The 26,427-nt window shown below is 34.7% G+C and overlaps 1 protein-coding gene across 1 annotated transcript in view; it reads left to right on the forward strand.

Moving 5' to 3' along the window:
* The window catches only part of LOC115887240 (LIM domain-binding protein 2-like), a 120,253-nt gene that overhangs the window by 10,715 nt on the left and 83,111 nt on the right, over nucleotides 1-26,427 (forward strand). Inside the window, 2 exon segments of the mRNA XM_030906611.1 lie at nucleotides 2,262-2,603; nucleotides 5,807-6,125. Coding sequence (XP_030762471.1) covers nucleotides 2,262-2,603; nucleotides 5,807-6,125 — 661 coding nt within the window.

Consider the following 26,427-nt stretch of genomic DNA (forward strand, 5'->3'; position numbering starts at 1 on the left):
CCTGAAACATTAGAAATATATGGAAATATTGGAAATATATGAAATATTTTCAAAAATAAGAAAAACTGAAATATTTATTTATAAAAATCATAACAAAACATCGCAAAACACAAAATGAGTTATTCTTCAAATTAAAAAATAAATTAAGGTTAAATTTGTACAAAAAAAATATTTTTGACACACTAGTCGAGCAAGAAGCATCTTCATCGCTGTCATCAGCATCACACTCAATAACATCTTGCCAGTCTACTTCCTCAAAATCTTCAATAGTATCGAAAATAAAAATTGATCTATTGCCGTTTCCTATTTTCTTCAGCAAGTTTTCATTGTGGGATACATAGAGCAGCTTAGCGGCTCTATCATTAGTAAGCCTGTTTCTCTTTTTTGAATGAATATGATTATAAACGCTAAAACTGCGTTCCATGGCAGCCGAAGATGCTGGCATCGTGATAATGAAGATGAAGAACACAGTCCTTTCCAACAGGAGACTGGGTTATCAAAACTACTTTTCCCTATGAAGTTATTTCCAAACAACTTGCCACTTCTACAACGGTAATCTGCTATTTCATCTATTATTTCTTGCTCCTTTATATTGAGTTTATTTTTTGATATATTAAGTATGCATTCTATGACAGAAAGAATTTGGGTTTCATCAAGTTCAGAATCTTGTAATTTTGGATTTAGTAATTCTGCAGCATAATGAATGGGTGACAAGATTGAAGTATTTTTAAAAATATTTCCAATATTTCCATTTACAACACTATGTAAAGGGGAGAATTTTTAGCATTCCATGGAGTTGTCGTTTTTAGTCCATCTAAATTTCTGTATTTATGCCCATAAAGACGGTTTCTGAGTGTGCTTCACAGGAAGAAGTATTTCGGCGAAAGATACTGTGGTCTTTTCTCTTTTCCTATCGAATCTCCAATAGACGGGAGTCAATGTTTTTCTTTTCTTCAACATGAAGAATATTCAAGTCATTGTTGTTTTTTTCCTGTTCAATTATTTTTGTCTTCACACTTCCATGTGCTTAATACCTTAGTGCCTTTAGTTTCAAACCTCTAGTGTATTCTTTAAACTGTTGATTTATTCGGTATAGGCTTTCCGGAGACTGAGCTGCGAACATAAATATATCACACAGCGAGAATACTATTCCTAGCAAAATGCCGTTTAACCATCGTAACTTTTTCAGAAGTTGCGAAATTCATAATTATTTTATACGAAATTACTCTTTTTGGTATACCTTCAAATTTTTGTAAACAAAATTTGATATCGAATTTGACAATGACACAATCACATTTTTGTTGGTACATATTTTAATTGTAGCTTTCTCTGGGCCGTATTATAAATTTTACTAATTTGAAGGAAGATTTTTGCAAATAACTTTTAAATGACTATTTTAAATGAAACGAAATTCTACACAAAAGTTCAACTTTAACACCTCTTCAAAAAAGTCTAATACAATTTTTGCATAAAATCATCTGGGGAGATAATATTTGACTTTTCAAGAATAACATGGAATTTCCTATGTCCCGTGTTCCGATGCACCACACGGTATGTTATGTACATTAGTTAATATTAAAGTAAAACATACATGGTTTTTATAACATATAAAGCAGAAGAACCTAAACTAAAAAATATGGAATTATTACGTATTTTTTATTATTTTTATAATATATTTTGCATCGAATAAGTAAGTATACGCTATGAATTGTAAAATTACTTTAAACAATCATTAAACTTAACTTTTTTTATACAGCTTTATGGTACTGCGCACGTGAAAATGATTTCATTATTAGGTGCTTATTTTATTTGACTTTACGAACGTTCACAAATAAGAATTCGCTTTTTCTTATTTTATTTGTCAGTATGAACCCATCATAAAACAAATTCTGTAGAGGCTTTAGGATTATTTGTATGTCACTTGGTATATCATAAGGCACGGTAAAAATGCAATTAGTGTATTTTGCATATTTTGCTCGTTTTGGAAGAAAATGTACATTTTTTCAATGATTTTCCCGTTTTGCCGACGCCAGGCTGTCCATGTTCACTATATGGAGGGTCCGTTATTTTAGAGGTGTACATATTAAAAATTAACGAAAATTGTATTGTAAAATCGTCCGATACTAGAGTTGTCCGAAAATAGAGGTTTTACGGTACTATTCTACATAAATTGTGTTTTTTTTTAATTTTGAATATTAAAGATTTGCCATTATTTACTTGCAATAAAGATTTAGGTACTGATTTTCTTAATTTTTTTTCAGGCCCTAGCCGTCGCGTAACCGCCCCCAGCACGCTGCCCGTCACCCTGGAGGACCCCGCCGCGCCCTGGAAGGGTGCGCCGCCTGGGCCCGAGCCGCAGGGCTTCGCGGGGGGCCCGGGCGCCTTCGGTTCAGGTCCGCCGGCCGGCTTCCAGGGCCCCCAGCCGCCCTTCCAGCAGGGTCCGCCGGCGGGCGCGGGCTCGCCGGCCGCGGCCAGCGCGCCGCCCTATCAGGGGGGTGGCGGTCCCCCGCCAGGCGCTTCCACGCCGCAGTACACCGCGTCGCCGGCGCCCTCGGGCAGCTCGACGCCGGGGCCGACCGGACCAGGACCCCAGAATGCGGGAGGTGAGAATTAAAAATACTTGAAAATACTTAGGAAACTCTTTAACAGTAATTAGTGATGTCAGGAATATTCGCATATTTTTTGATATTCGTATATTCGAATAAACAAAATTTTTAGGAATATTTTGAGTAGAACCTTCGAATAAACATATTAAATGAAACTACGAAATATAAATTTCTCAATAATTTTTATTAAATATTTTACTATCTTAAAGCCCTATCTAGAAATAATATTTTACCATGCTTTTTACCTTATACATCTTACCTGTCCAGTCAAAACATATATCAAAACAAATACAACACTGTTATTGTGTCTTAGTGTTACTTGTGTGTGTTACTTGTTATACATGCTCGTTTGTGCTCATAGATGTCCTAATAATGAACGTTTTCCCTTAATGATTCTGAACGTTCCCTCGTTACGAATGGGGACTAGAAATAGGCAAATGCAAGACCAAGACTTCTTTGGTCTTGGTGATGCTGGTTTTGCAGGATCCAGTCTTGGTCTTGGTCTTGCTGAAAGACTCTTCCCAAGTAGCATTTTTGGACACATTTTAGGTAACATATTAGAAACGTTCTGAAGAAGAGAAATCGTGTCTGTTTATTGACCCAAAATGGAAACGGTATGTTACAAATAGGAAATATTTTCTTAACCTATATATTTTATATGGCTTTATCACATGTGTTTCCAATGTGGTGGCACTAGCCGTTTTCTGAAATGTTTCGAAAAAGAATCGACAATAAATGGAGACCTTGTTTCCAAAATGTTTCGATTTAGCGCTATCTATGTAGAAATATCTAAAAACTAGTCACCTGTCAACAACGCCAATTAAAACTTCTGGTCAAAATATTTAAAACATTTTTATTTACTTATATCATAATAAAAAAAACGTATTCCATTGTGGAAAAAAGAGAAAAAAACGTTTGCTGGTAACATTTTTCTTCGGTCTCCTGTTGGGTATGGGTAGTGGCTGTTATTACATTTATTGCTAAAACAAATAATCTCTTTAATGCGTATAAATTATTATAAAATCGCATAAGAAAAATATCTGTATTTGTACTCACCATATGTCCTTACTTGAGCTTTTTTTAATAATTATAGTACTATAAAAACTTAAAGAATACTTAAATGCAAAAACTGCAGAACAAAATCCAATCAATAAAGTAAGGTTATGCTCTCATATTTGACAAATATCAAATAAATTATGGAAACTTTTCAGGCACAAAATGAGTACGAAATATTTGTAAATGTGAGCCACATCTGTTTCTTAAAAGTTTCGAAAAATTTGTGACACTGAGATAGATCTTTATTGTTATAGCTTATGTAGCGAAACCATATTTTGGTAAAATGTTTTGAAACAAAAAGCGATTTATGTATGTTACGAAACATATGTATCAAAAATGTGACGAAACTGTTTCGCAATATTTCTTAGCAGAGATTTTGTGTCGATTTTGTGTCTAAAAATGCTACTTGGGTTTGCAGGTCTTGCATTTTTAATAGATTTTTAGGCGGAGGAGGCATTTTCTACAAAGAACATCTTTATATAAATAGTATTTTTAGTAATTTAATGGAAATAAAACATTAAAAAGGAAGAAATTATTAGAAGAATAATAATTTGTCTGACGAAAATTTATATTTACAGCATTTCTGTCTTTAAAATTGTATGCAATAGTCGACAAAACACTATTTGTAAGAAATTATAAAAATAATTTTTAACAAATAAATAATTTTATATGTATTATAAACGTGAAAAAAAAAATTACAGAACGCAAGACCGCAAGAGTCTTGCTCTTGCGGAAGCCTTACAGTGGTCGGTCTTGATCTTTGTCTTGGAGATCAGATCAAAACAAGACCAAGACTAGTCTCGCTCATCCCTAATAGGGACGTTCTCTCTTCTATTTACAACACAGTTACGATGAGCAAAACTGCGATTCTCCAACCGCAATTGAAATTGCGATTGCGATTTTTAAATCGCCGCAACTGTAACCTGCGACTGAGATTTTAATATTTACCAAACCAAATTATTCGTAAAAAATGCTTTTTTTCTAAATATGCCAATAAGCCACCTTCGTTCCATTTGAAAAAATTGAGATATGATTAAAAATACGATTTAGGCCACTTTTAACTGGCTAGACAAGACGCGAAGAACAATAGACGATCAAATTTATTATTTTCCAAGGCATCTTAATTGATTAAAATTAGTGTTTTCAACACAGCCATAACATTCTAAAATGATTAATTATTTATCTATTAATTATAGATTGAAATTTAAAATACGATTTTTCAAGCGAAAATGCCAAAAGTTGCCATATAATATGCTATTATTATTCTATTCAGAGTATCATTTTCTATCGAATAAAGTAAAAAAATACCGAGGGTGCCTTAAAATGTGAAATGTAGTCATTTTCGGTGAAACGGGAAGTGGCCGAAAATAATCAAATACGTCAATCAATTCTAATTTATGTCATGTACTAACAAACCATATCTCGTTTTTTTACCAGAAAAAATAAAAAGTTATAGGGGTAAACCACTTTTGAGATACACCCGGTATATTATTGATCGTGGCCCTAGAAAATAATACCTTCTCTATAAATAAATAATATCAGAGAGAAAATTCAATCGCAGTTTACTATAAAATGCTTCAATAGACCACAAAATTACATTCGCAACAATATTGCAAATATCAACTCCTAAAAATTCTCTCGCAAATATAAATCACGATCTCAGTTTACAAAATCACTATCGCAGCAAAATCGCAACTAAATCGCAAATCTCCACAAAATCGCAAGTCGCAATCGCAGTTACCTATGAGAGCTAATCGCAGGTTGCAATTGGGTGGCTTCAATAACCGGGCAGCTCCACTTTGTTACGAAAATGAGATATTTACTGAATTGTCATTTAAAAAATAGTCCGATCGTTCTTTACAACTATCAGGTATCTTCATTCAACGATACATAAATGACAAAATTATTTGGAGCTGCCTTGCTTTCGGAGCAGAGCAGCTCTTCGAGCTCCCTACTTTGGCTAGCAGAATTTGTTAAAATGGAGCTGCCTGGTTATTGCAGTCATCCCTTCAATTGCGATTTTAAAATCGCTGCGATTGAATCGCAGTTTGCGATTTCTTGCTCATCTCTAGTTATGATCCACCTGTGTTTCAAAAACGCTTAGAAAAAATCCCGCCTTTCCATTACCACCATCACTTTAATAGATCTCACCTTTGCAGGATTCCCGCCGCCGCCCAACAGCGCCGGACCGCCCTACAACGGCCCCGGCCCGGGCGGTCCCTTCGGCTCGCCATCGGCGGGCGGCCCGCCGCCCTTCGGCCGTCCCGGCTCCTCGGGGCCGCCGTTCGTGGGGCCGGGCGGCAACCCGCACTTCCACAACTTCGGACCGGGGCCGGGCGGCTTCGGCATGCCGCCCGGGTCGCCCTTCGGCCCCGGACCGGGCCACCCCATATCGGGACCGATGGAACCGGGCCACGGACTCATGGGACGAGGGATGGGTGGGCCCATGCCAGTCGAACAAGGGTGAGTGATTTTTTTTTCTTTATTTTCTACATTTATGGACTAAGTATTATATTATTTCTAAAAAATATGAATTATTGTGGAAGCTATAAAACTACGACAAAAATATAAAGATTTAAAAAAAAATACAATGTATTGTAGATAAAAATACACTTATACTACATGGTATATTTTATATTATGTGCTATATTATATTATTATTACTAGCGTGTAACCCGCGACTTCGTTCGCGTCGAATTAATCATTTGTAATGGTGATGATAAAGCAAAGCAAGGATTTCCATTAACATACAAACTGGATAAAATTTTCTCACATTTATGTCAGCATGAGAAAAAACAATCGAGAAACCTTTCCTTATCGAACCTCTACACCCCACAGTCAGTCCGTTTGCCAAAAATCAGCTTTAAACGTCAAGCAGTTTAAGCAGAATCGTGATTACTCAATGGTCATATTGTATGAAACACCCTGTCTAAATTTTTAAAAAATCTTAAAATATGTAAAACAACAAGATAAAATATACCTACGTGTTTAAGAGTTTTTCCGAAAAACTCACCGGTTTTTAAATAAAAAATATTCTTATATTTGAGGGGTGGTTTCACCCCCTTAGAATTCGAGTTTCGAAAAATCCCTTCTTATCGAACCCTAAAGGCAATCCGTTTTCCAAAAATCAGCTTTATACGTCAAGCGCTTTAAGCAGGATCGTGATTAATCAATGACTAGATTTTTCGAAACACTCTGTATACATTTTTAAAAAATCTTAAAATATGTAAAAAAACAAAATATAATATACGTTTTTCCCGAGGTTTTTCCGGAAACTTGACCGTTTTTTAAATAAAAAATATTGTCATATTTGAGGGGTGCGGGTGGTTTCACCCCCTTGGAACTGGAATTTCGAAAAATCTCTTCTTACCGAACCTGTACACCTTAGAATCAACATGTATGCCAAAATTGAGCTTCTTGCGTTGAGTGGTTTGAGCAGGATGGTGATTAATCATTGAGTTAGTCACTTATGGATTTTATACACCTATAGATATACCTATAGATATTGTACATACCTATATTAACGTAATATCTATAATTATTTAAATAACAAATAATAATATAAGTATAAATATACAGTGTCGCTGATAGGTATGGGAACGGTCGATTATTAGGTAAAATATACAAGGTACCGCAAAAAGTTAAACACAAAATTTATATGGTTTTTAAATGTCTAATAGCTAGTAGTAAATTATAAGTTATATATAATTTTTTTTTAAATGCAACCCCTTGTATATTATTGCATATATCAATTCTTCTTTCCAAATACCTGGGTGCTACTATCAACAACGAGGGTTTGGGCAAAGAAGAAATACAAACCCGAATTCAGAAGAGCAAACAAGTTATTGGATGTCTTAACAGCCTCTGGTGGGACCGAAACTTATCTGCAACAACTAAAAAGAGACTTGGAAGAACATTGGTGGAGTCAGTTCTTTGCTATGGTTCAGAGCTATGGACTCTGAGTGCAGACGCGAAGCGCAAAATCCAAGTTGTTGAAATGGACTACCTTAGAAGAAGTGCAGGTATATCTAGGATGGAAAAAAAAGACAAACATCGAGGTCAGGCGTATCATGAATGCATCGGAGGAGACAGTACTGGATCGAATCGAAAAATCCAGCTTAAAATGATTTGGACATGTTCTGCGTATGCCGGAGAACAGGTGGCCAAAAAGAGTTTTTCAATGGGCTCCCCAGGGCAGAAGAAAGAGAGGTAGACCTAGAAAATCCTGGAACGGAACGGTTACGGAAGCAATGGAAGCTCGTAACCTAGATGCTGATGACGCTCTAAATCGAGATGTGTGGCGTAGGGTAACGGGAAGGCAGCAATAGGCTGTAGTTGGAAATGAGTATTAAATACTTAAACCAAATCCCGTTTATATATATATAAATCAATTCTTCTTTCAATTTTAAACAATAATCGTAGTACACATAATGTATCTAAATCCAACCATTTCTGAATTATGAAGTTTTGATTATAAAATGTTAAACGAAAATTTTGTAATTTCCAGATTTGTTATAACCCGAGTTATAATCTCATATTATACATCTAAAAATGTTAACTTGAAAACTAATGTCAAATATTAAGTATCACAGTTTCCGCAGAATGACATCGTTAAATGAAACCGAACACATCCAAATTAATTAAATCGAATTTAATAAAACTTAATAACTCGGAAACGATTGGTTTGAGGTACATTTTGTGTATCTTGATTTTTGCTTAGAATTGAAGGAAGAATTGAAATATGCAATAATATACAGGGGATTCTATTTAAAAAATAAACTTTGATGTGCGACGATTTTATGACCGACCCTATATACTTAAATTTATTACTCGCTAATAGATATTTAAAAACCCTATAACTTTTATATTTAACTTTTTCCGGTACCCAGTATATTTTACCTAATAATTGACCGTTCCAATACATATCAGCACCATTTAAATATACCAAATATATAGTATGCTCCCCCCCCCCATTAATATAAACTTACACGAATTTTGTAAGTAAAAATATTAAAATAGAATCACTATACTTTACTTATGTCCGCGGATTTTACAAGAGGAAAAACTTTTTTATTATCGACATTTTGAGAAAAATGCATTCTTCATAAAAATTTTTGCTTGTTCTGAAATGGTTAATTCCGTTTATTCTTTTCCAAATTTCCATACCGTTTTAGAGAAAATTAGAAATAACATGAAAATATGGTTGAAAGTCTTAAAAATAAAGAGGCGTTTCTATGGTAGTGTAATTTGGATTTCATTCTTTGATAGATGGTTATTATTAAATTTGATTAACGTCATTTTTTTTGCTGTTGTTAAACTTGTTCCAACCCAAGCCAACCTATTTTTCTATGGTGTTGTTAAAGTATCACATATTTTCCGATAACTACTATCACACTTTCCGTAGCATTGAACTAAATAAATGATGTGCTTCTATAACATTTTAAAACAGCAAAAATATGACAACAATCTATCAAAGAATGAAATCGAAATTATATTACCATAGAAACTCCTCTTTATTTTAGAACTTTAGAAAAATTCTTCCCTAAAAATTTTCTCTAAAACGGTATGAAAAAAAGCAAAAATTTTTATAAAGAATGCGTTTTTCTCAAAATGTCAATAAAAAAGTTTTTCCTCTTGTAAAGACAACCCGGTGACATACTGTACATTAATAAATAATATTTTTTTCTAATTTTGTAAAATATTTTAGCCACACAAAATAATATTTTTTCTAAATATGTTAGCCAAATGGTCTAAATTAACATAAATACTTTTTAATCCTGACTGAAAAAAAATATTATCATTATTATTTGCCTTTAATGTTGTGTTTGCTATCGCAAATATATTTTTGTAGGTATGTGCATGTATTGTGGTCGGTTTATTTTATCATCTTTTAGTAACTACATAACTATAATTTACATATCTAGTAAAATATATAAAAGTTCTTTATTTTCCTTTTCTTTCGGGCTTAGCGCAGCCAAGAGAAAACTGAAACATAAAATTAAATTTTACAATTATGCACGAGTTTATATGCGGCAACGTTGCAATCAGCACGATAATCTCGTTCCGACCACGTGGAGTGGTGCGCACGCAGTTGTCGGTTTTTGTCGGGACCGAGGGTCATTCTCCGGAATAGATGCATCCGAAAAGTCTTATTTTTTGTTTATTTTTTTTATATTGAACTGGCATATAATTACTTATAACTTTGAGGTATTTTTGTATTATTTTATCGACGTTTTTTGCGTTCCTATGTTACAAGGTGTCCCAGGCGGAGAGCGTGCATTAAAAGTTTCTAGAGAAGTACAATATCTAGATCGGCGATTTTTTGCACATCATTATTTTACAACGAGATCTATCGATTAAAAATATTTTCAATATGGCGGCACTTCCGGAAATACCGGAACTTGACGGCAACTTTCTTATTTTAAATGGGTGCCCCCATTTTTTATTACATATTTAAACTCTCTGATAAACACTTTATAATCTAACATTAACCGTTTTTGAGAAAAATAAAAACACTAAATCACCACAATACACCAAAACACTTTTACTTTTACACTGGACGCGCGTTTCGCTAACCATGTTAGCATCATCAGCAGATGATTATAAACTAAAAAGAGTTTATAATCATCTGCTGATTGGACTGCGTCCAGTGTAAAAGTAAAAGTGTTTTGGTGTATTGTGGTGATTTAGTGTTTTTATTTTGCTGTGTAACACCAAATGTTCCAACCCTCAACTGTAATCGGTTTTGAGACAAAAATATTTAAAATTTTTGACGAAAGAAACTGGCCTGTCAAAGATATGTGTATAGTTTAAACGTCAAATTTAGTGATTACCACAGCCACTATCCCATAAAGAGAAGACATGTGGCTATCTATTTCAAAAATTAAATTATTCGAACTTCATATAATAATGGCCGCACTGGGGCACCTATTTAAAATGAGAAAGTTGTTGTCAACTAACGGTATTTCCGAAAGTGCTGCCATATTGAAAATATTTGTAATCGATAGATCTCGTTGCAAAACAATGATGTGCAAAAAATCGCCGATCTAGATATTGTAGTTCTCTAGAAACTTCTAATGCACGCTCTCAGCCTGGGACACCCTGTATATTACTTAAAAATTAACAATTGAAGTTATTTTATACCAAAAAAAACATTGATATTGATATTACCATACAGTGATGTTTTAGGTAATGTTTTTATTTGATGTATCTGATAAGCAAAAGCTGGAAATCAGTAAATGTTCACAATTACTATACACAGTTTAAATGGGGCGAATAGAGTGCTCCACTAGCTTTATTCGTAGATGCCTTACTGGTCGCTTAGCTACTTACTTACCATTTCCGAGAGGAAACATCTTATTTTTATTTAGACTTTTATTTTTTTCTGCTGGTATAGTTTAATGTGGCGACCAAACGCCAAAATTTTCGAAGCGACTTCCACGTTTAATTTCAACGTTAACACCTTAAAAATTATTTAGAATCATAAAAAATAGGCCCCCTTCCGTGTAAAAATACACGGATTTTGGTAGCTCAACCAATGTTTGATACTCTGTAATTTCGTGGTTATCAGTACAGCAAAATCGAGAAACATTACTCTTTATTTCAAAAATTGTTCTAGATCCTAACACATGTTATAACTCAAAAACTAAGGGAGATACAAAATAAAGCCAAGAGATAGATTTTGTAGAGAATTAAATTTTCTACAATAAACACCTTTCTCGTATCTCTAATTAGAACATTATTGGCGAATGGAATTTTTTGATAAGGGAATGACAGACTGACGTTTTGCTAAAACCATGTTTTTTGGATTCCTAGAGTCCCAAAACAGAAAAGTGTTCTTAGACAGTTAAATTTTGCCCTAAACCAATACTTTTTTTTATTTTATTATATTATGAAAAGTAAAAACATGTAGAGATAGCAACTGTATCACCTGTATAATTAACTATTAACATGCCGAATTTAGCGCGCCTAACGGGTGTTGGGCCAGTCTGGCAAGGCTTTCGGGATGTTCCACATTAGCCAGACTATGTTTGCAGCCTAATTATGATATAAACTATCAACTGACAAATTTTTAGGACTGCAAAAATAAGTGCAATGGTTTCAATACTTTTTTTCCAAATTATCACCTGCCAGACATATACCCATTCTCACAGATTAGCCAGACAATTTTTTTTTCTTAACTGCACACCATCTTTCACTAATAGAACTATTTTTATCACTGGAAAAACAATGTCCACTGGAGAAACAGACAGGGGCACAGGCACAGTAAGGCTTTTATCCAAGGACCTAGCTCTAAAACCGCAAAAGAACTGCTAATGATTAGCAGGAATAAAGTGTGGATTACAACAGGCCTCTTGACAGGACACATGGCTGTCAAGTGTTATCTGAACAAGCTCAACCTGTATCAAGGAAGTCTTTGCTGCAGACTCTGCGATAAAGATCCTGAAACAGCGGAGCACATAATATGTCATTGCGAGGCTCTGGATCGCAAGCGACATTCTTTATTTGGGAAAGCTAGGCTAGAACCGGAGGAACTATGCTCCCATCCTATCAAGGACCTGCATAAGCTAATGCAGGGCACAGGGATAGGAGAATGGGGGCAGATATAGAAGGGGGACAAACACAATAGGCCTCACAGGTCGCAATGTTTCCGGCAGAGAACGGCCCCTTGTTATGGAAAAAAAAATCACTGGAAAAAAGTGCAGTATATTTATACTTTCTAACGCATTTTCCACTCCAACCCATCAGAAAACCCCCTCTACATATGTATACCGGGTGGTGCATCGGAAACATTCCCATGCAAATTTTGAACTGTCTAGATATTGGCTCTCCTGTTGATTTTATAGCGAAGTCGTAAATAGATTTTTTTAAGGTCTTGGTATAACAATTTTGGACTAGCCGATTTTGAGTAATTTGAGGAAAACTGAATCGATTTTTAAATTAAAACTGAATAGGTAACATTCAAACACTAGTTAAAACAAAAACCGACATACCTTAAGTTATCAGCGTCATTTTCAAACGTAACATAATTTTAATAAAATTTTAATATTTAGTACTAGTATTAATTTATTGTTATACTTACACATAAAGAAACAGTGAGCATGATAAAGGTACTACGCGGAAATAGTTTACACAGTGTGTCTGACATGTTTCGGTTAATTTCCCCGCAATATTAAAATTAAATTTCTTTTGATACTAACAAAATACTATTTTGACTGGTTTTTGATTGTTACCTGTTCGGTTTTAATTTAAAAATAGATGCAATCTTTCTTAAATTACTCAAAATTGGCTGGTCCAAAATTGTTCAAATTTGGCATGTGCATTTACTATACATAAACCTTTAAAAAATCTATTAAGACTTGGCTGTAAAATCAGTAGGGGAGCCAATATCTGGGCAGTTCGAAATTTACATGGGATTTCCTATGTTTCCAACGACGATGCACCACCCGGTATATGAAACTTGCTTACATACCGAATAATTCTATCGGTGTTTGCTGACTGGGAAAATAAGTACCGAAAAGCTTCACTGCCCTCCTGGACTATTAGGTAGCGATCCATAAAATATACTGCTGTTTATTTTAATGTGTTTTGTGTTTTTTTGTTAATTGATCATACTCCAGTATTGTGTCCATATTATTGAAATTCCTTTCATAGACCCATTCAGTAGACGTACTTTACTGGAAGTTCAGATAACACATTACTGAAGTAGCCGCATCTAAAGACAGTCTACAATCTGCAATATTTATCACATGAAAAATCGTTACTAGTTAAGTGTGAACGGCCTTTTTAAAAGCAACTTAAATAATAATTTTTTATATTAAAATTCTGCTACTTCTCGTGGGGAATGTCTCACAAATAAAATTATACCTAGTTCAGTATGGAGGGGGCGAGTTGAATTGATGGAAGCGGGACAGAGAGGTAGCGCGAGAGAGGGTGGTTGTTTTGCGACGTTGTCAGGTGCAACGAAGATTTTTTCGAATTTTTTCAATAAATAAAATTCTTTAATAAAAAGATGCTTTATCCTTGTCGTTACACTTGAACGAAGACATTTAATGCTAGATCGATTAAGTAGATTACTGCTTGCAGTAAATTCATAAGGTCTTCATACTTGTTTATCATAATAATAATTATGATATTCTAGACTAAATATTCTACATATAAGCGCATTATTATTAACGTTAATAATATCAGTTTAATTTTTTGGACTAAAAGTTGTAAACAGGAAATCCATTTGATAATATAATTTGATCCATGCAAATCATTTGTGTGTATATAAACATCTATGTAAAGTTTGCCCAGAAGATTTTGACAAACGATAGTATGCAAAATTACAGACACTTCAATTTATGTATGCATTAAAATGACAGACATAACTGTCACTGTCATGTATTCTTTCGTTAGACAGACTGTAGTAATATACTTATACCGGGTGGTCGGTGGTGTATGTAATCGAAACAGGAAATTCCATGCAATTTTTGAACTGTCCAAATATTGGTTCTCTTGTTGATTTTTCAGTGAAGTCGTACATAGTTTTTTTAAAGGTCTGCGTATGCTGAATATACGTGCCAAATTTAAACAGTTTTGAACAAGCCAATTTTAATTAATTTTAAGAAAAACTGCATCTATTTTTAAATTAAAACTGAACAAAGGTAACAATGCAAAACAAGAAAATGTCAGCATACTTTAAATATGCTGACATTTTGCTTAACAACTTGACATTTGCAAACCTATGATTTTGCAAATGTTAAGTTGTATTTTATATACAGTGTATTTAGTATACGCAGGACTTTAAAACACCTATTTACGACTTCGCTGTAAAATAAGTAGGCGAGCCAATAATTCGACAGTTCAAAATTTGCATGTGATTTCCTATGTTCCAACCCGGTATATTATAAATAGTTCTTCACCTAAGTCAATATTATTTTTTAATTTACATATTTGACGAAACTTAAGTTAAAATCTATTAAATTATTTTGAACCCAAGAAAATTGCCTTTTAATTTTAATAAAAGCACTAACTACGACTAAGTACCGTATGATCGAATAAAAACGGCGTCAGTGATGGCTATGAAATGACGATCGATGACATTGCCCATATAATTTTACATATAAAATGACAGATTGATTTTCATTTCATAGCCATCGCTGACGCCGTTTTTATTCGACCATACGGTACTTATATTAAGTTAAAATTTTCTTTTTAGCATCATTTCGTCGCCTTTCTCACGAAGAGGCCTAACTAACATTTTCCAAAGTTTACAGGAAAGCTAAAAAAACAAAAAGGGGTTTAAAGCAGCGTGGAGTTTGAAAGCTAATAATTTCCAAACTATTAGACGCTATTAGTAATGCAGATATGCCAATTCGTGAGACCAAAGTGTTTCTTGAGAGCATCCAAAACATAAAATATCATCTCAATGGGTAAAATTTTGTTCGTTGGGTCTCTAGGGAGAAAGCGACAATTTGTTTCATGACATATTCGATATATGTCAACATCGTATTAGCAGTTATATATTTACCTAACAGCTGATTTTCAGTTGTGGTCAAATATGAAGGGAATACTTCTGTAAAAAGTTATATTTTTATGTTAAATTTTGTTATTTGGTGTTTTAAAAAATTGAGAAATTATTTATAATGTGTTATCACACTCTTATATAAGGGTCATCATACTTGTTATTTCTTCGTTCATTCACATTTGATTACGATCATCTGACCAAAACGTATAAAATTTAAAAATTGGACAACTGACAGCCCAAGAAGATATTTTATTTCATTTTTATTTCAATAATGTGTCGGAATGTATGTTTAATTAATTAAACATGCAAATTACTAGATACAATGGATTGGACACAGTATAATGGTAATTGCATATATTGGGACGTCACAACTAATTGTATTAATTTGAACTCGGTCAGAAGTACCCAAACTATTGGAGCAAATCTATAAATGTCTGTATATAAGCACTAAAATTTGATATAATTGTGTAGCTTTTTCACTTCTCGAATGTTATTTTCATCTAATAGTTTCATAGATCATAGTTTTTTGCACCGGTTTTGCCAGTTGGGACATAACTAGGGCTATCTGGCCGTAACGAGATTTTTTGAAGGTCCATAACTACAATTTTAGAAGACGTTTACAAAACATTTAAGCACTAGTACTAAAAAGAAGTGTACCATTAACATTGACAAAATTATATTGTATTCTAATATAGACCTATTTCATTTTTTGATCATGTAATGGGCAATCGGGTTTAGATTATAATTTGTTTACTCACTTGTTTCGTCGAATTTCCCGATTCAGTTTTTGCTTTACATAAACGGTGTGATAAATCTGAGAAGTTGTAAAATGTTGTTCCGGGAGAGATGTATTGAGTGTTATTGCACCCAACAACAACGCAATTATGCTACCTTTTTGTCTTGACATTTTTTCATCAATTTTATTATTAGATACAGTTGGGGGTTGGAACCTTTGATGTTACAACAGCAAAAAAATATAGCACTAAATCACCACAATACGAAAACACTTTTACTTTTGAACTGGACACGCGTTTTGCTAACCGTTGGCATCATCAGCAGATGATTAAAACTAAAATGCTTTTTTAGTAGTTTTATTTTTGCAATTTTATCATTTGTAATTGTCACAACATAACGCATTGCCCAGTTTGGGTTTTTTTTACTTAATTTTTACTACCCGAAAGAGCATTAAATCATACAAGCTTCGTAGCTGAGAATTTTACAGTTTCAATAACTGCACTAGTAAAAATTAAAATACTTAAATATATGACAAAGCCGCGTGTATATGATGGACGGTGTGAAATACTTTGGTGGGGGGGGGGGGTCGTTGAAATACTTCTAATTTCTGCTGTATCGAGCGCTGCGATCGGAATTTTTAAAATCAACTGACATGCACCAAGCCTATCGGGCTCGGGCTTGGAAAATACAATTTTTACCGGTGCATGACCAGTTAAAAGATTTCTTATGTATCACGAATAATATTTTTAATGGCTGATATATTTTACTTGGGTTTACGTACACTCGGTTGCCTATATTATCTCTTGTTTTCCTCGGGCAGTGCGTAAATGTATTAGATAACGTACTTACTAATCTTTGTCACTTGGCTACAGAGTCAACATTTCATATTTTTGTTAAGTAGGTATATCAAGTCATTTCTGGGGGTCTGCATGTGGTTGCCTATAGTACCTTCCTCTGCAAGCAGTGCCTCGTAGTTCGTAGTAACTACGAATCTGTCTACTATTTTTTGTAATTTGACTTCATACTTTATCAATTAGTTGCTTTTTAATTGGATCAAACATTTCAGCATTTTGCCATCTGTTTTATTAAGAACATTGCAGCTGTACGAATTTCATTCAAATGAATGCATTTTGAAGTAATCTTAGATAATTAATAAATGAAACTAAACTCTCTCTGATACATATATCAGAGTTAGTTAGTACGTTGGTTACGGTAGATAGATCTTTGATTTCAACTAGTAAGTAAAACTCATAACATCAAAAATTCACCTTTATTCGAAAACTAAGCGAAGTCTTGCCTCTAATAAATTTCATTAGAAAACAATAAAATCGACACGGGAAAAAAAGTGTCGTCGCCGCCGCCGTCACATCGGCAACGTCGCCTCGCGCCCGCTCCCCTCCCGCGCCTCCCGCGTCTTGGCCGCCGGCGCCCCGCCGGGCCGTAACCATCCCCCTGCGGTCTACAGTTCGGTCGGCGCGTCTGGACCCCATAAAGAGCAACTGTTACGAGACCCGAGATAGACCCAGACCGGAAGCTGATAGGTTCGTCTGAGAAATACGAGGGACATTTCTATAATAATGTAAAATTCGTCCAACTAGAGGATACATGACAGTGACAGTTTTTGGATATCGTCTGTCGATCTAAATCTTTCCTGATTCATTGGGCAGACTTTAATAATATTTAAATAATTTCCACATTCGTCATTCGAGTCCCAAACCAATCCAACTGACTTTCGAATTACTTTACATATGATCACTGTGTGAAATAGACAAAAACTTCTTGTCGTTCTGTAAATACCGTATGATCGAAAAATAAAACGGCGTCCAGTTGGCTTGGAAATGACGATCGATGACATTCCCCATGTAATTTTACATATAAAATGAGAGCGATTTTCATTTCATAGCCATCGCTGACGCCGTCTTTTTTTTATCATACGGTAGCTTATTACAGAGATTAAGTAATGAAATATGCACTATTGGCGTTGGTAAAGCCCAAGAACAGTTAACCTAATAGGACTGCTCATTCAGCCGAAAGTCTCTGCCAGATGCATGCGAAAACTCTTCGCTTTGTAACGTCATTGTAGTCCTTGTCATGATAGTGTGTTTATTATTGGTCGCCGTATGCAAAACATTCATTATTTAGTTTATTTTCTATGTATGCAGTATAGAAAATTAACTATATAGTAATATAAATCGTATTAAATATTCGCATAATGCATTTTTAAGAACAGCAGTTTCCAGCATCACCTTTTGCAGGCATTCTTTTTAGAGTACTTCCATATTTTGCTTTAAAATAATTAATAAACAATATTGTCGGCACTTAGTAAGCACTTAGTCACAACCCACAATACAAACTGAACGTATTTATAAACTCTATAGCTCTAAAAACTTTAAAAACACCTTTTTCACATTTAAAATCGACAAAATACTTAACTCAAAATTTCTCACCGTTATTTTTATTAGTTTACCATAGGCAACTAATAATACACACTATCATGACAAGGACTACAATGACGCAGGGGCGCATATACGGGAGGGGTAATGGGGTAATTACCCCTCCCAGAAAGAAATTAATTTATTTTAATTATTACTTCCGAAAATCGACAACTATGAAACTATGAACCCTTCCCGGACACAAACGGTACATTGTGAGACAGGAAATTGTAGAGGGAAACAAGCCCTATAACATAGGATACAACATTTTAATGAACAGTGCTTTCCATAAAATCAATAAAATGAATAATATACGAAATAATATACATGTACTGATTTCTTTCGAAAATCGACAACGATGAAACTATGATCCCTTCCCGGACACAAACGGTACATTGTGAGACAGGAATTTGTAGAGGGAAACGAGCCCTATAACATAGGATACAACATTTTAATGAACAGTGCTTTCCATAAAATCAATAAAATGAAAAATATACGAAATAATATACATGTACTGATTTCTTTCGAAATTGACAACAATGAAACTATGATCCCTTATCCGACATAAACGGTACATTGTGAGACAGAAAATTGTAGAGAGAAATGAGCCCGATAACATAGGATACAACGTTTTAATGAACAATGCTTTCCATAAAATCAATAAAATGAAAAATATATGAAATAATATACATGTACTGATTTCTTTCGAAAATCGACAACTATGAAACTATGATCTCTTCCTCGACACAAACGGTACATTGTGAAACAGGAAATTGTAGAGAGAAACAAGCCCTATACAATTACCCCTCCCAGAAAGAAATTAATTAATAAGATAAAATTTGGTATAAAATAAAATTGCTACAAAAAAGTTAATAATACAAATTAAAACAGAATATCCAAACCAATCCAAGTAGATTTTTTCCACAGTTACAATACCTTCCAGCAAAAATTTAATTCAAATTTAGTACTTTTTTGAATATTCACACTACCCCTCCCAGACTCAATCTCTAGATGCGCCACTGCAATGACGTCACAACTGTCAGCTGAAGCGCGGGAAGAGGCGAACGTACCTCTTATGAGGATGAGCAATCCTATTAGTTTACCGTTCTTGGGTAAAGCCTGCCTAACGAAAAAGGGACAATTTTGACAAACGATATCCCATTCTTGTAGGTCAGGACAAGGTCGAAGTCGCATTACAACACTAAATGAATAGATTCTTAAGAATTTTAAGCCTTAGACAGCGTTTTGTCACATACATTAATTAGTACTGAAACTATTCGGTTAGGATTTAGAGAATCAGATTTAAGACTAAGAATCGGCTGTTTGACGTTCTGCCTTAGTAGAATGTAGAATAAGTGGCAGGGAGGCTAATCACCGCGACCTTAGAGATCTATCGTGTCTTCCTTGTTGAGTTATAACTCATCATACAATCTACACGTCATCATACATGGGGATTTTTCTGTTGTAGGGGGGACAGGGTATTTTCAATCCTCCCCTGGACAACGGATGTTTTTCCTCCGAGGAGTGGACATCTACTTCCTACAAGGGTATACACCCTTCCACGGTTAGGGTTTGGCCCTTCGTACCCTTCCCAGTCAATGAGCTTGTCCCCGGTGAGGTACCCGTCTGGAGGCTGGAGGATCTGTCTTCACTTTCACACCTCTTTAACTTGGTCTGTCCTTAGACCTGATACCGGTGTTGTCCCAAATCTATAATAGAGGATATATTTATCTTTCTCTATTGCCTCCTTGATTTGAGGTCAATTCATGTTGTGAGGACCTGTCCATGGCTCTCCTTCCTCGAGTTGATAACTCGCCAACTCGATGTCGAACATTGGAGTTCTGGCAAAGTTGGTGATACGTCCCTGCTTGCCTCCTGGTGTTGGACGGCTTTAGATCCTGACTTTTTCTCTCCTTGCCGGAGCAAAGGTGAGAGGTTCTCGCAGTCTCTCTCTCTCTCTCTCTCTTGCCCTTTGGTGGAGATGCGCCAGGCTGTTTCTTGGTTCCTTTACTCTTCTCTTTTTCGAGGATTGCTTTTGCTTTTGCTTCCTCTGGAGCAAGCCCTTCGTGGAAGAGTTGGAGGTATCTTAATACTCCCGCTCAACACGGAAATATAATTTTTAAATATTGACGTTCTACTTAGTATAAATAAAACATGATCTTTGAAAGACAAGGTGTATCAAGTCGAATAATTTTAGATTGGGCATTAAAATTTTTCAAGGTTTTCGGGATGCCGGGATTTCGGGGATAAACATACACCGGGATCCCGGTTCGGAAACCCTATTTCAAACTGATTGAAAAGCAATGGGGCCAGTAGACATGTTCCGAATAAATCCGTAAACGAGATATCGTCATAATTTTGACTTACATGTCGATTCCTACCATTGTAATGATTTAGAATCGGGGTCCAGATTTACTCTAGTTTTGCTAAAATACGCGCACACCTCGTATTACGGAACGACAGCCTTTAAAGTGCGATCTCTCGGCTGCCCGTTTACTGCTGCCTCTCGGCTGTTCCTTCGGCGTGCTTTACGGCGACGTTGCCATTTCTCCCGTGCCGGGTCGCGGGTTCTGGTTAACATTGTTAATAACAAAATTTGTTAGGGGTAGACAATGTAGTTTGGGAACTAAACAGGCCGATCTATGAATTTGTCGGAAGCTTCATTAAAATAACGGAATTATTTTATCAGGAATGGACCAATTAAGTCAGGAGGGAAACATTTAAGAACATTTCAGTTGGTGTTCCTTGGTTAAAATATAATATTAAAACTAATTCTTCGATATTGATTTTTTTTATTAACTTGACTTCTGATTGTACCATAATCAATTATGTACACCGCCATATTAAGTTAAAAAATTGGTTAGATTTGAAATACACTTTTTGTGTTTTTTGGACTAAAGGTTGTTCAAAGATTCATTCTCTTCAAGTGCTATCAGCCCTTGCTGAATTTTAAATAATTAAATACTCGTTTTTGGTATCTAATTCTGAGAACTGCAAGCAGACGTTTTTATAAATATCTCAAGTTTATTAATTATTAGTCACAAAGTAATTTTCTAGATGATGAATTGAGGGAAATTTAAATGATATTCTAGTATTTGTATTTATTCTACATATAATAATCTAATTTAGATCTCTTATGATTAAATAACTAATAACTAAATGGCCCCAATACACCAGAAGATTTGACCTGCGGACAAAAACTTTACGTTTCTCCAAAAAACCTTTATGGGTATTTCGCCACTGCGCTGCAAGAAAATCTACAAAATCAAAAAGTTATTTTTTGTTAACACTTCTGGCGTTAAACCTAAACGGACACTGCTTGTCAGAAGTTATGTTTACAGTTATACAAATTTGCCTAACAAAGAAAAAAATGCTTAACGTTTCCGAAAGTTTATCTCTTTCCGTCGTCGGAAGCAAGAAAGAAATACAATAAAAAGAAAAGAAAGAAAAAAAATACAAAGAATAAAGAAAAAAACTATTTTAAATATTTAAATTCAACTATTCGAGAACACTTTACTTTTTTAAAACAGATACGTCTACAAGAAACCGTTGACGTTCTGTTAAAATGACAATAATAAAATAAGTATTAACTTTGCGTTTGTGGGGCGGACCAAGTATGTGGCAGACCAAATCCGCAGACTTGATTTGTCAGAATAGATCGGTGTAAAAAACGAACTAAGGATAAAGTCGGCGGACTCTTTCTTTCTCGTACTTTCTTTCTAGCGGCTGTTTTTATTTCGATAAACATTTTCGATATCAAAAATTTATTTTTATATATATTATAAAACGTCGAATTTTGTCCCAAACGAGAATATTTAATCGTGCAAAGATCTTATCGGCAGACCAAAATACGGGTTTTGGTACGTGACAGGCAAAGTCCGCCAAGTTCTGGTGTATAGGGTGCTAATTGTTTAAGATATTCATGCAAATTATTTAATATAATAAATTAAAACGTATAAGATTATTACAGAAATTAAATATGTGTTTACAATCAAAATCGATGATCATGTCATTCTTCGAAAGATGCTAACTTTTTTAATTAATATTGAAAAATTTAGTAACGAAATTAAGAAAACCATTATATAAAAATAAAACAATATAAAAATATTTGTTCATTTTCATAAATAAAACATTTCAAAGTAAAATCCCTAAAAAAATGAGTTTTAAATGAAAATAAGATCAAATTATTAAGTCATGAGAAAGTATGCATACATGAACGCAAATATGAACACAAGCGAAAAGAAAAGAAAACACATCGGTAGCTCAAAAATTACATCAAACAACATCAACCAACTTAACTAAATTAGAAAAAAAACTTAACATTTTCAATTAAAGATGCAAATGCCTATACAAACATAACACAAAAAAATGTGACGAATACATTCAGCAATATTATACTAAATAATAAAATAACATATTTAAACGTCAATAATAATTGCTAATAAACATTATAAAAACTTCAAAATAATTTCAGAAGTAAAAACAGTAAGAGATAGCATTACTACTTATTTAGAACAGTTTGATTTCGACCGCTAGAAAGTATCAAAAGTCTTTCGCACGTAACAAAAAATATGTTTTTAATTATTATTACCTTGTCCCGAAAGAACCGGGAATTAATAATTTCGAGTCCCGGTTCTTTGATGTGTCAAAAGAACCTTGGTACTGGGATTTCCCGGTTCTGAACCCTACTATACATACTTAATTTTTTGATCAGCGATGACAAACCATTCCACTGTCACTGTCATATATCCTCTCGTTGGACATACTCTATAAGAGAGATTGTACGATAGGAATACATATAGTATCGGTCATTTGCCATTGCTTTCCGTAATCAGTGGCCGCTATATTTAGATAAATAAATAAAGCTGTAGTGTATTCAAAATATATTATCTTTTTTGTTTCCACATTTATAGTTCTTAAAATCTACTAATGTCTGCGATTTTCGGAAAGGATCGGCAACGTCGCGTTCCTCTAACTTTATTTTCGTATAACAGGGGGGCCCGACGCGCCGACCAAGGTTTAGACACGTCGAACCGGCAGCGTCGCCTCGAAACGCCACTACGAAAACGCCGGCTATGAATGTGTGTGTGTGCTCTGCTGGGCCAGCAAAGCCGGTGCGGTAGTTTTGCTGGCTCAGCTCGAACACAGGGTTGGCTAGTAGGGGTGGGATGATGATCGGGAGCTAGCAGGTACCCTTTGCTGCCGCCCTTGGTTGTCGCGGGGGATTTACATCAGGACAGGTGGTTGGTTGGACGGCACGCTAAAAATTCCCAAAAGTTAGCGAGCCGTTCGACTCGCGGGCTTTATGAGGAAAGTCGGGGAATTAGGGCGCTGTAGCTGGAAGTTTTTGGCTCATCTACGTATCAAATTAATTACAATAATAATTATTACATACCTATTGCAATTAATTTGCTATTTTTTAATCCGTGTTAACGGAGATTAAAAAACTTTACAGAGGTCTTTAATAAAAAGACAATTTCTGCTAAGGCCGCTTTGCAGTTCGCAATTTGACTTGCATACAAGAAAATTTGCAATTTTCCTTGTCGCAATTAAGTTTTTGGAAAATTAAACGATTATTTCGTATTTATTGTTTCTTCGTGTATTATTTGCAAGAAAGACTTACTCAGCATGTAAAAGACCATACCATAACGTGGCATACTGATGCTTCCAAAACTAAAGCAGGGACAGGGATAGGAGTATTTTAAATACTCCGAACTCCGAACCAATGGGCACCTACCCCAGTATCCTTCAGGCAGAAATTTCCGCTATCGAAAGCTGCGTACAATTTATCTTAAAAAGGAACTATCGAAAACAGGAAATTGCCATCCTATCCGACAGCCAAGCAGCACTAAACGCGATCAACTCAGTAGCCATCAATTCAAAGTTGGTCAAAGAATGCCTAGAGAAGCTCAACAAAGTAGGCAAAGAAAATAAAGTCCTCCTACTCTGGGTGCCTGCTCACCAAGGGATAGAAGGCAATGAGAAAGCAAATGATCTAGCTAGAAAAGGACTAAACATCTACGAACTGGACCAGAACATGACCAGAACCGTCCTGTTTTCCAAACGGGAACCAACTAAAAGCGGAACTGAAGAATCTGGAAGACTCAGAACTTACGACCGAGAAAAATCAAATCTTCGTCTTCCTTGATTTAAGTAAAAACAATCTTCGGATTGTCACGGGGTTTCTAACAGGGCACTGTCTCCTTAACGAACACCTCAGTAGGCTGCAGCTGAGAAACAACGGCGAATGCAGATTCTGTGGGAAAAATGGCGTGCCGTGGGAAAAACTGAGTGCGCCGAGACGACGACCATTCGTGCCATGAACTTACGTACGGCTGATGTCGAGGATGGAGGCTGGCCTCTGTGGAGCCGTCTCAGATACTGGCTTTTGTTAAAGCCCTGAGACTGTATGATGAGTTATAACTCGTACAATTAGTTAACAAATAACGTAAATTATTACAAATATGAGGTTATGTTAAGTAATTGGCAATCTGAAGATAACTAGAAAATTAATCATAAGTTTAGACTCCGACTGGCCGTCGAAAGGCGCGTGGTCATCGTGAAACAAGAAGAAGAAGAAGTTAATCATAAGTTAATTCAATTTTTCACAGCGTAACATAGCTGGGTTGTTATTTTTGGAAATACTTAGATGTGTATTAATTTTTGACTACTTTTTAAAGAAATGGCATATGTATTTAGGTCTAGGGATCGGCTTCACAGAAATTATGACTGATAGCTGTGCGATAGCCACTTTACTCTACCTGCCTGATAACTACTTACTCTACCTACCTGATAACAAAATAGTCTAAAATTCCGATTTAGATGGGTATCCCCTCATTAATTTTTTTGATTAAATTTATAGTTTATACAATAAATATTAGATACAGAGTGGTCTACTTCTTAGTTGCTGGATTTTAACAGACGATAGAAACAGTTTCAAAGAACGCGGCGGATCGCTGTCATTCATAGTTAATTTTAAAATTGTTAAAAGTTGTGAAATGCTATTTTATTTCACTGTAAAAAATACAGGTAGCAATTTTTTGCATATCTCTAATTGGCCTAGTATTTGTATATTACTATTTGTTTTTTTTACTCAGGTAAGATTTCGACAGACGATGACAGAAACAAGGCAGATGACGTCCATACCAATCCAGTTATTTTACTAAAAAAAGTTTCTAATATTTTTTAAGTTAACTATGGATGGATTTATATATAAATCCGTCATGCGTCGTCTCTTGCTGTTTTTACAAAGTTAACAGTTTATGTCAAAAATGACACATCAATATTATGGAGTGACGGAACGATTCACAGACGCAGATACGTATGAACTCGACTTAAGATTTGTGAGACTTGTCAAACTCTTGCCAAATTATAGGTTAGGTGTAATTTGTGTAAAATACCTAGTTTCGAATTGCTTTTGCATTTTGGTTCGTGTTATTAGTTGTGTGTTTTGTATTTTTTGAAGTTAAGTGGAGGAAAAATCGAGTGAAAATTAACTGTAAACTCAGAGCACAGTTTATAGTTAATATTCGGTGCTCAGAGAGCCACCAGCCACCAGTACAGTTTAAAGTCAGTAAGTATTATTATTAATAAAATACTTTATTTGTATTGTGTTTTATTTATTCCTGTGCAATGTTAAAAAAAATATTTGTACATAAGTTATATTGCTAAATATAATAATAATTGCAGGAAATTTGAAAGTAAGAAATAGTTCTCTCTTTTTAATATTTTTTTTTTGGTCTGTGGTGCTTCGTTCAAAATACACTCTTGTTTGTTTTGTATACACAGACCGTAATTTTAAAAAAATGACGTGATTAGATTTTTTCAGTTTTATACAGTTTTTTTAAATATTTTGAAGCAATCACTTGTCTCAAATTTTAAATATATTAATTTGCTGCGTTCCAATTGTACCAATAATTTCTTTGTAAAATAAAACAAACTAATTTGAAATTAAAATAACAGACACATCTATCACTGTCAAGGATCTTGTCAGACTGTACTATTATTGATATAATATGACTTAAGGGAGGCAAAATCGTTCCTTTGGTATAGTAATTCCTAAGCCAGTTGGCAGTACCACCATTTT

This window comes from Sitophilus oryzae, unplaced genomic scaffold (genome assembly GCF_002938485.1).
Source record: "Sitophilus oryzae breed Bouriz unplaced genomic scaffold, Soryzae_2.0 scaffold_557_pilon_pilon, whole genome shotgun sequence".
Lineage (NCBI taxonomy): Eukaryota > Metazoa > Arthropoda > Insecta > Coleoptera > Curculionidae > Sitophilus > Sitophilus oryzae.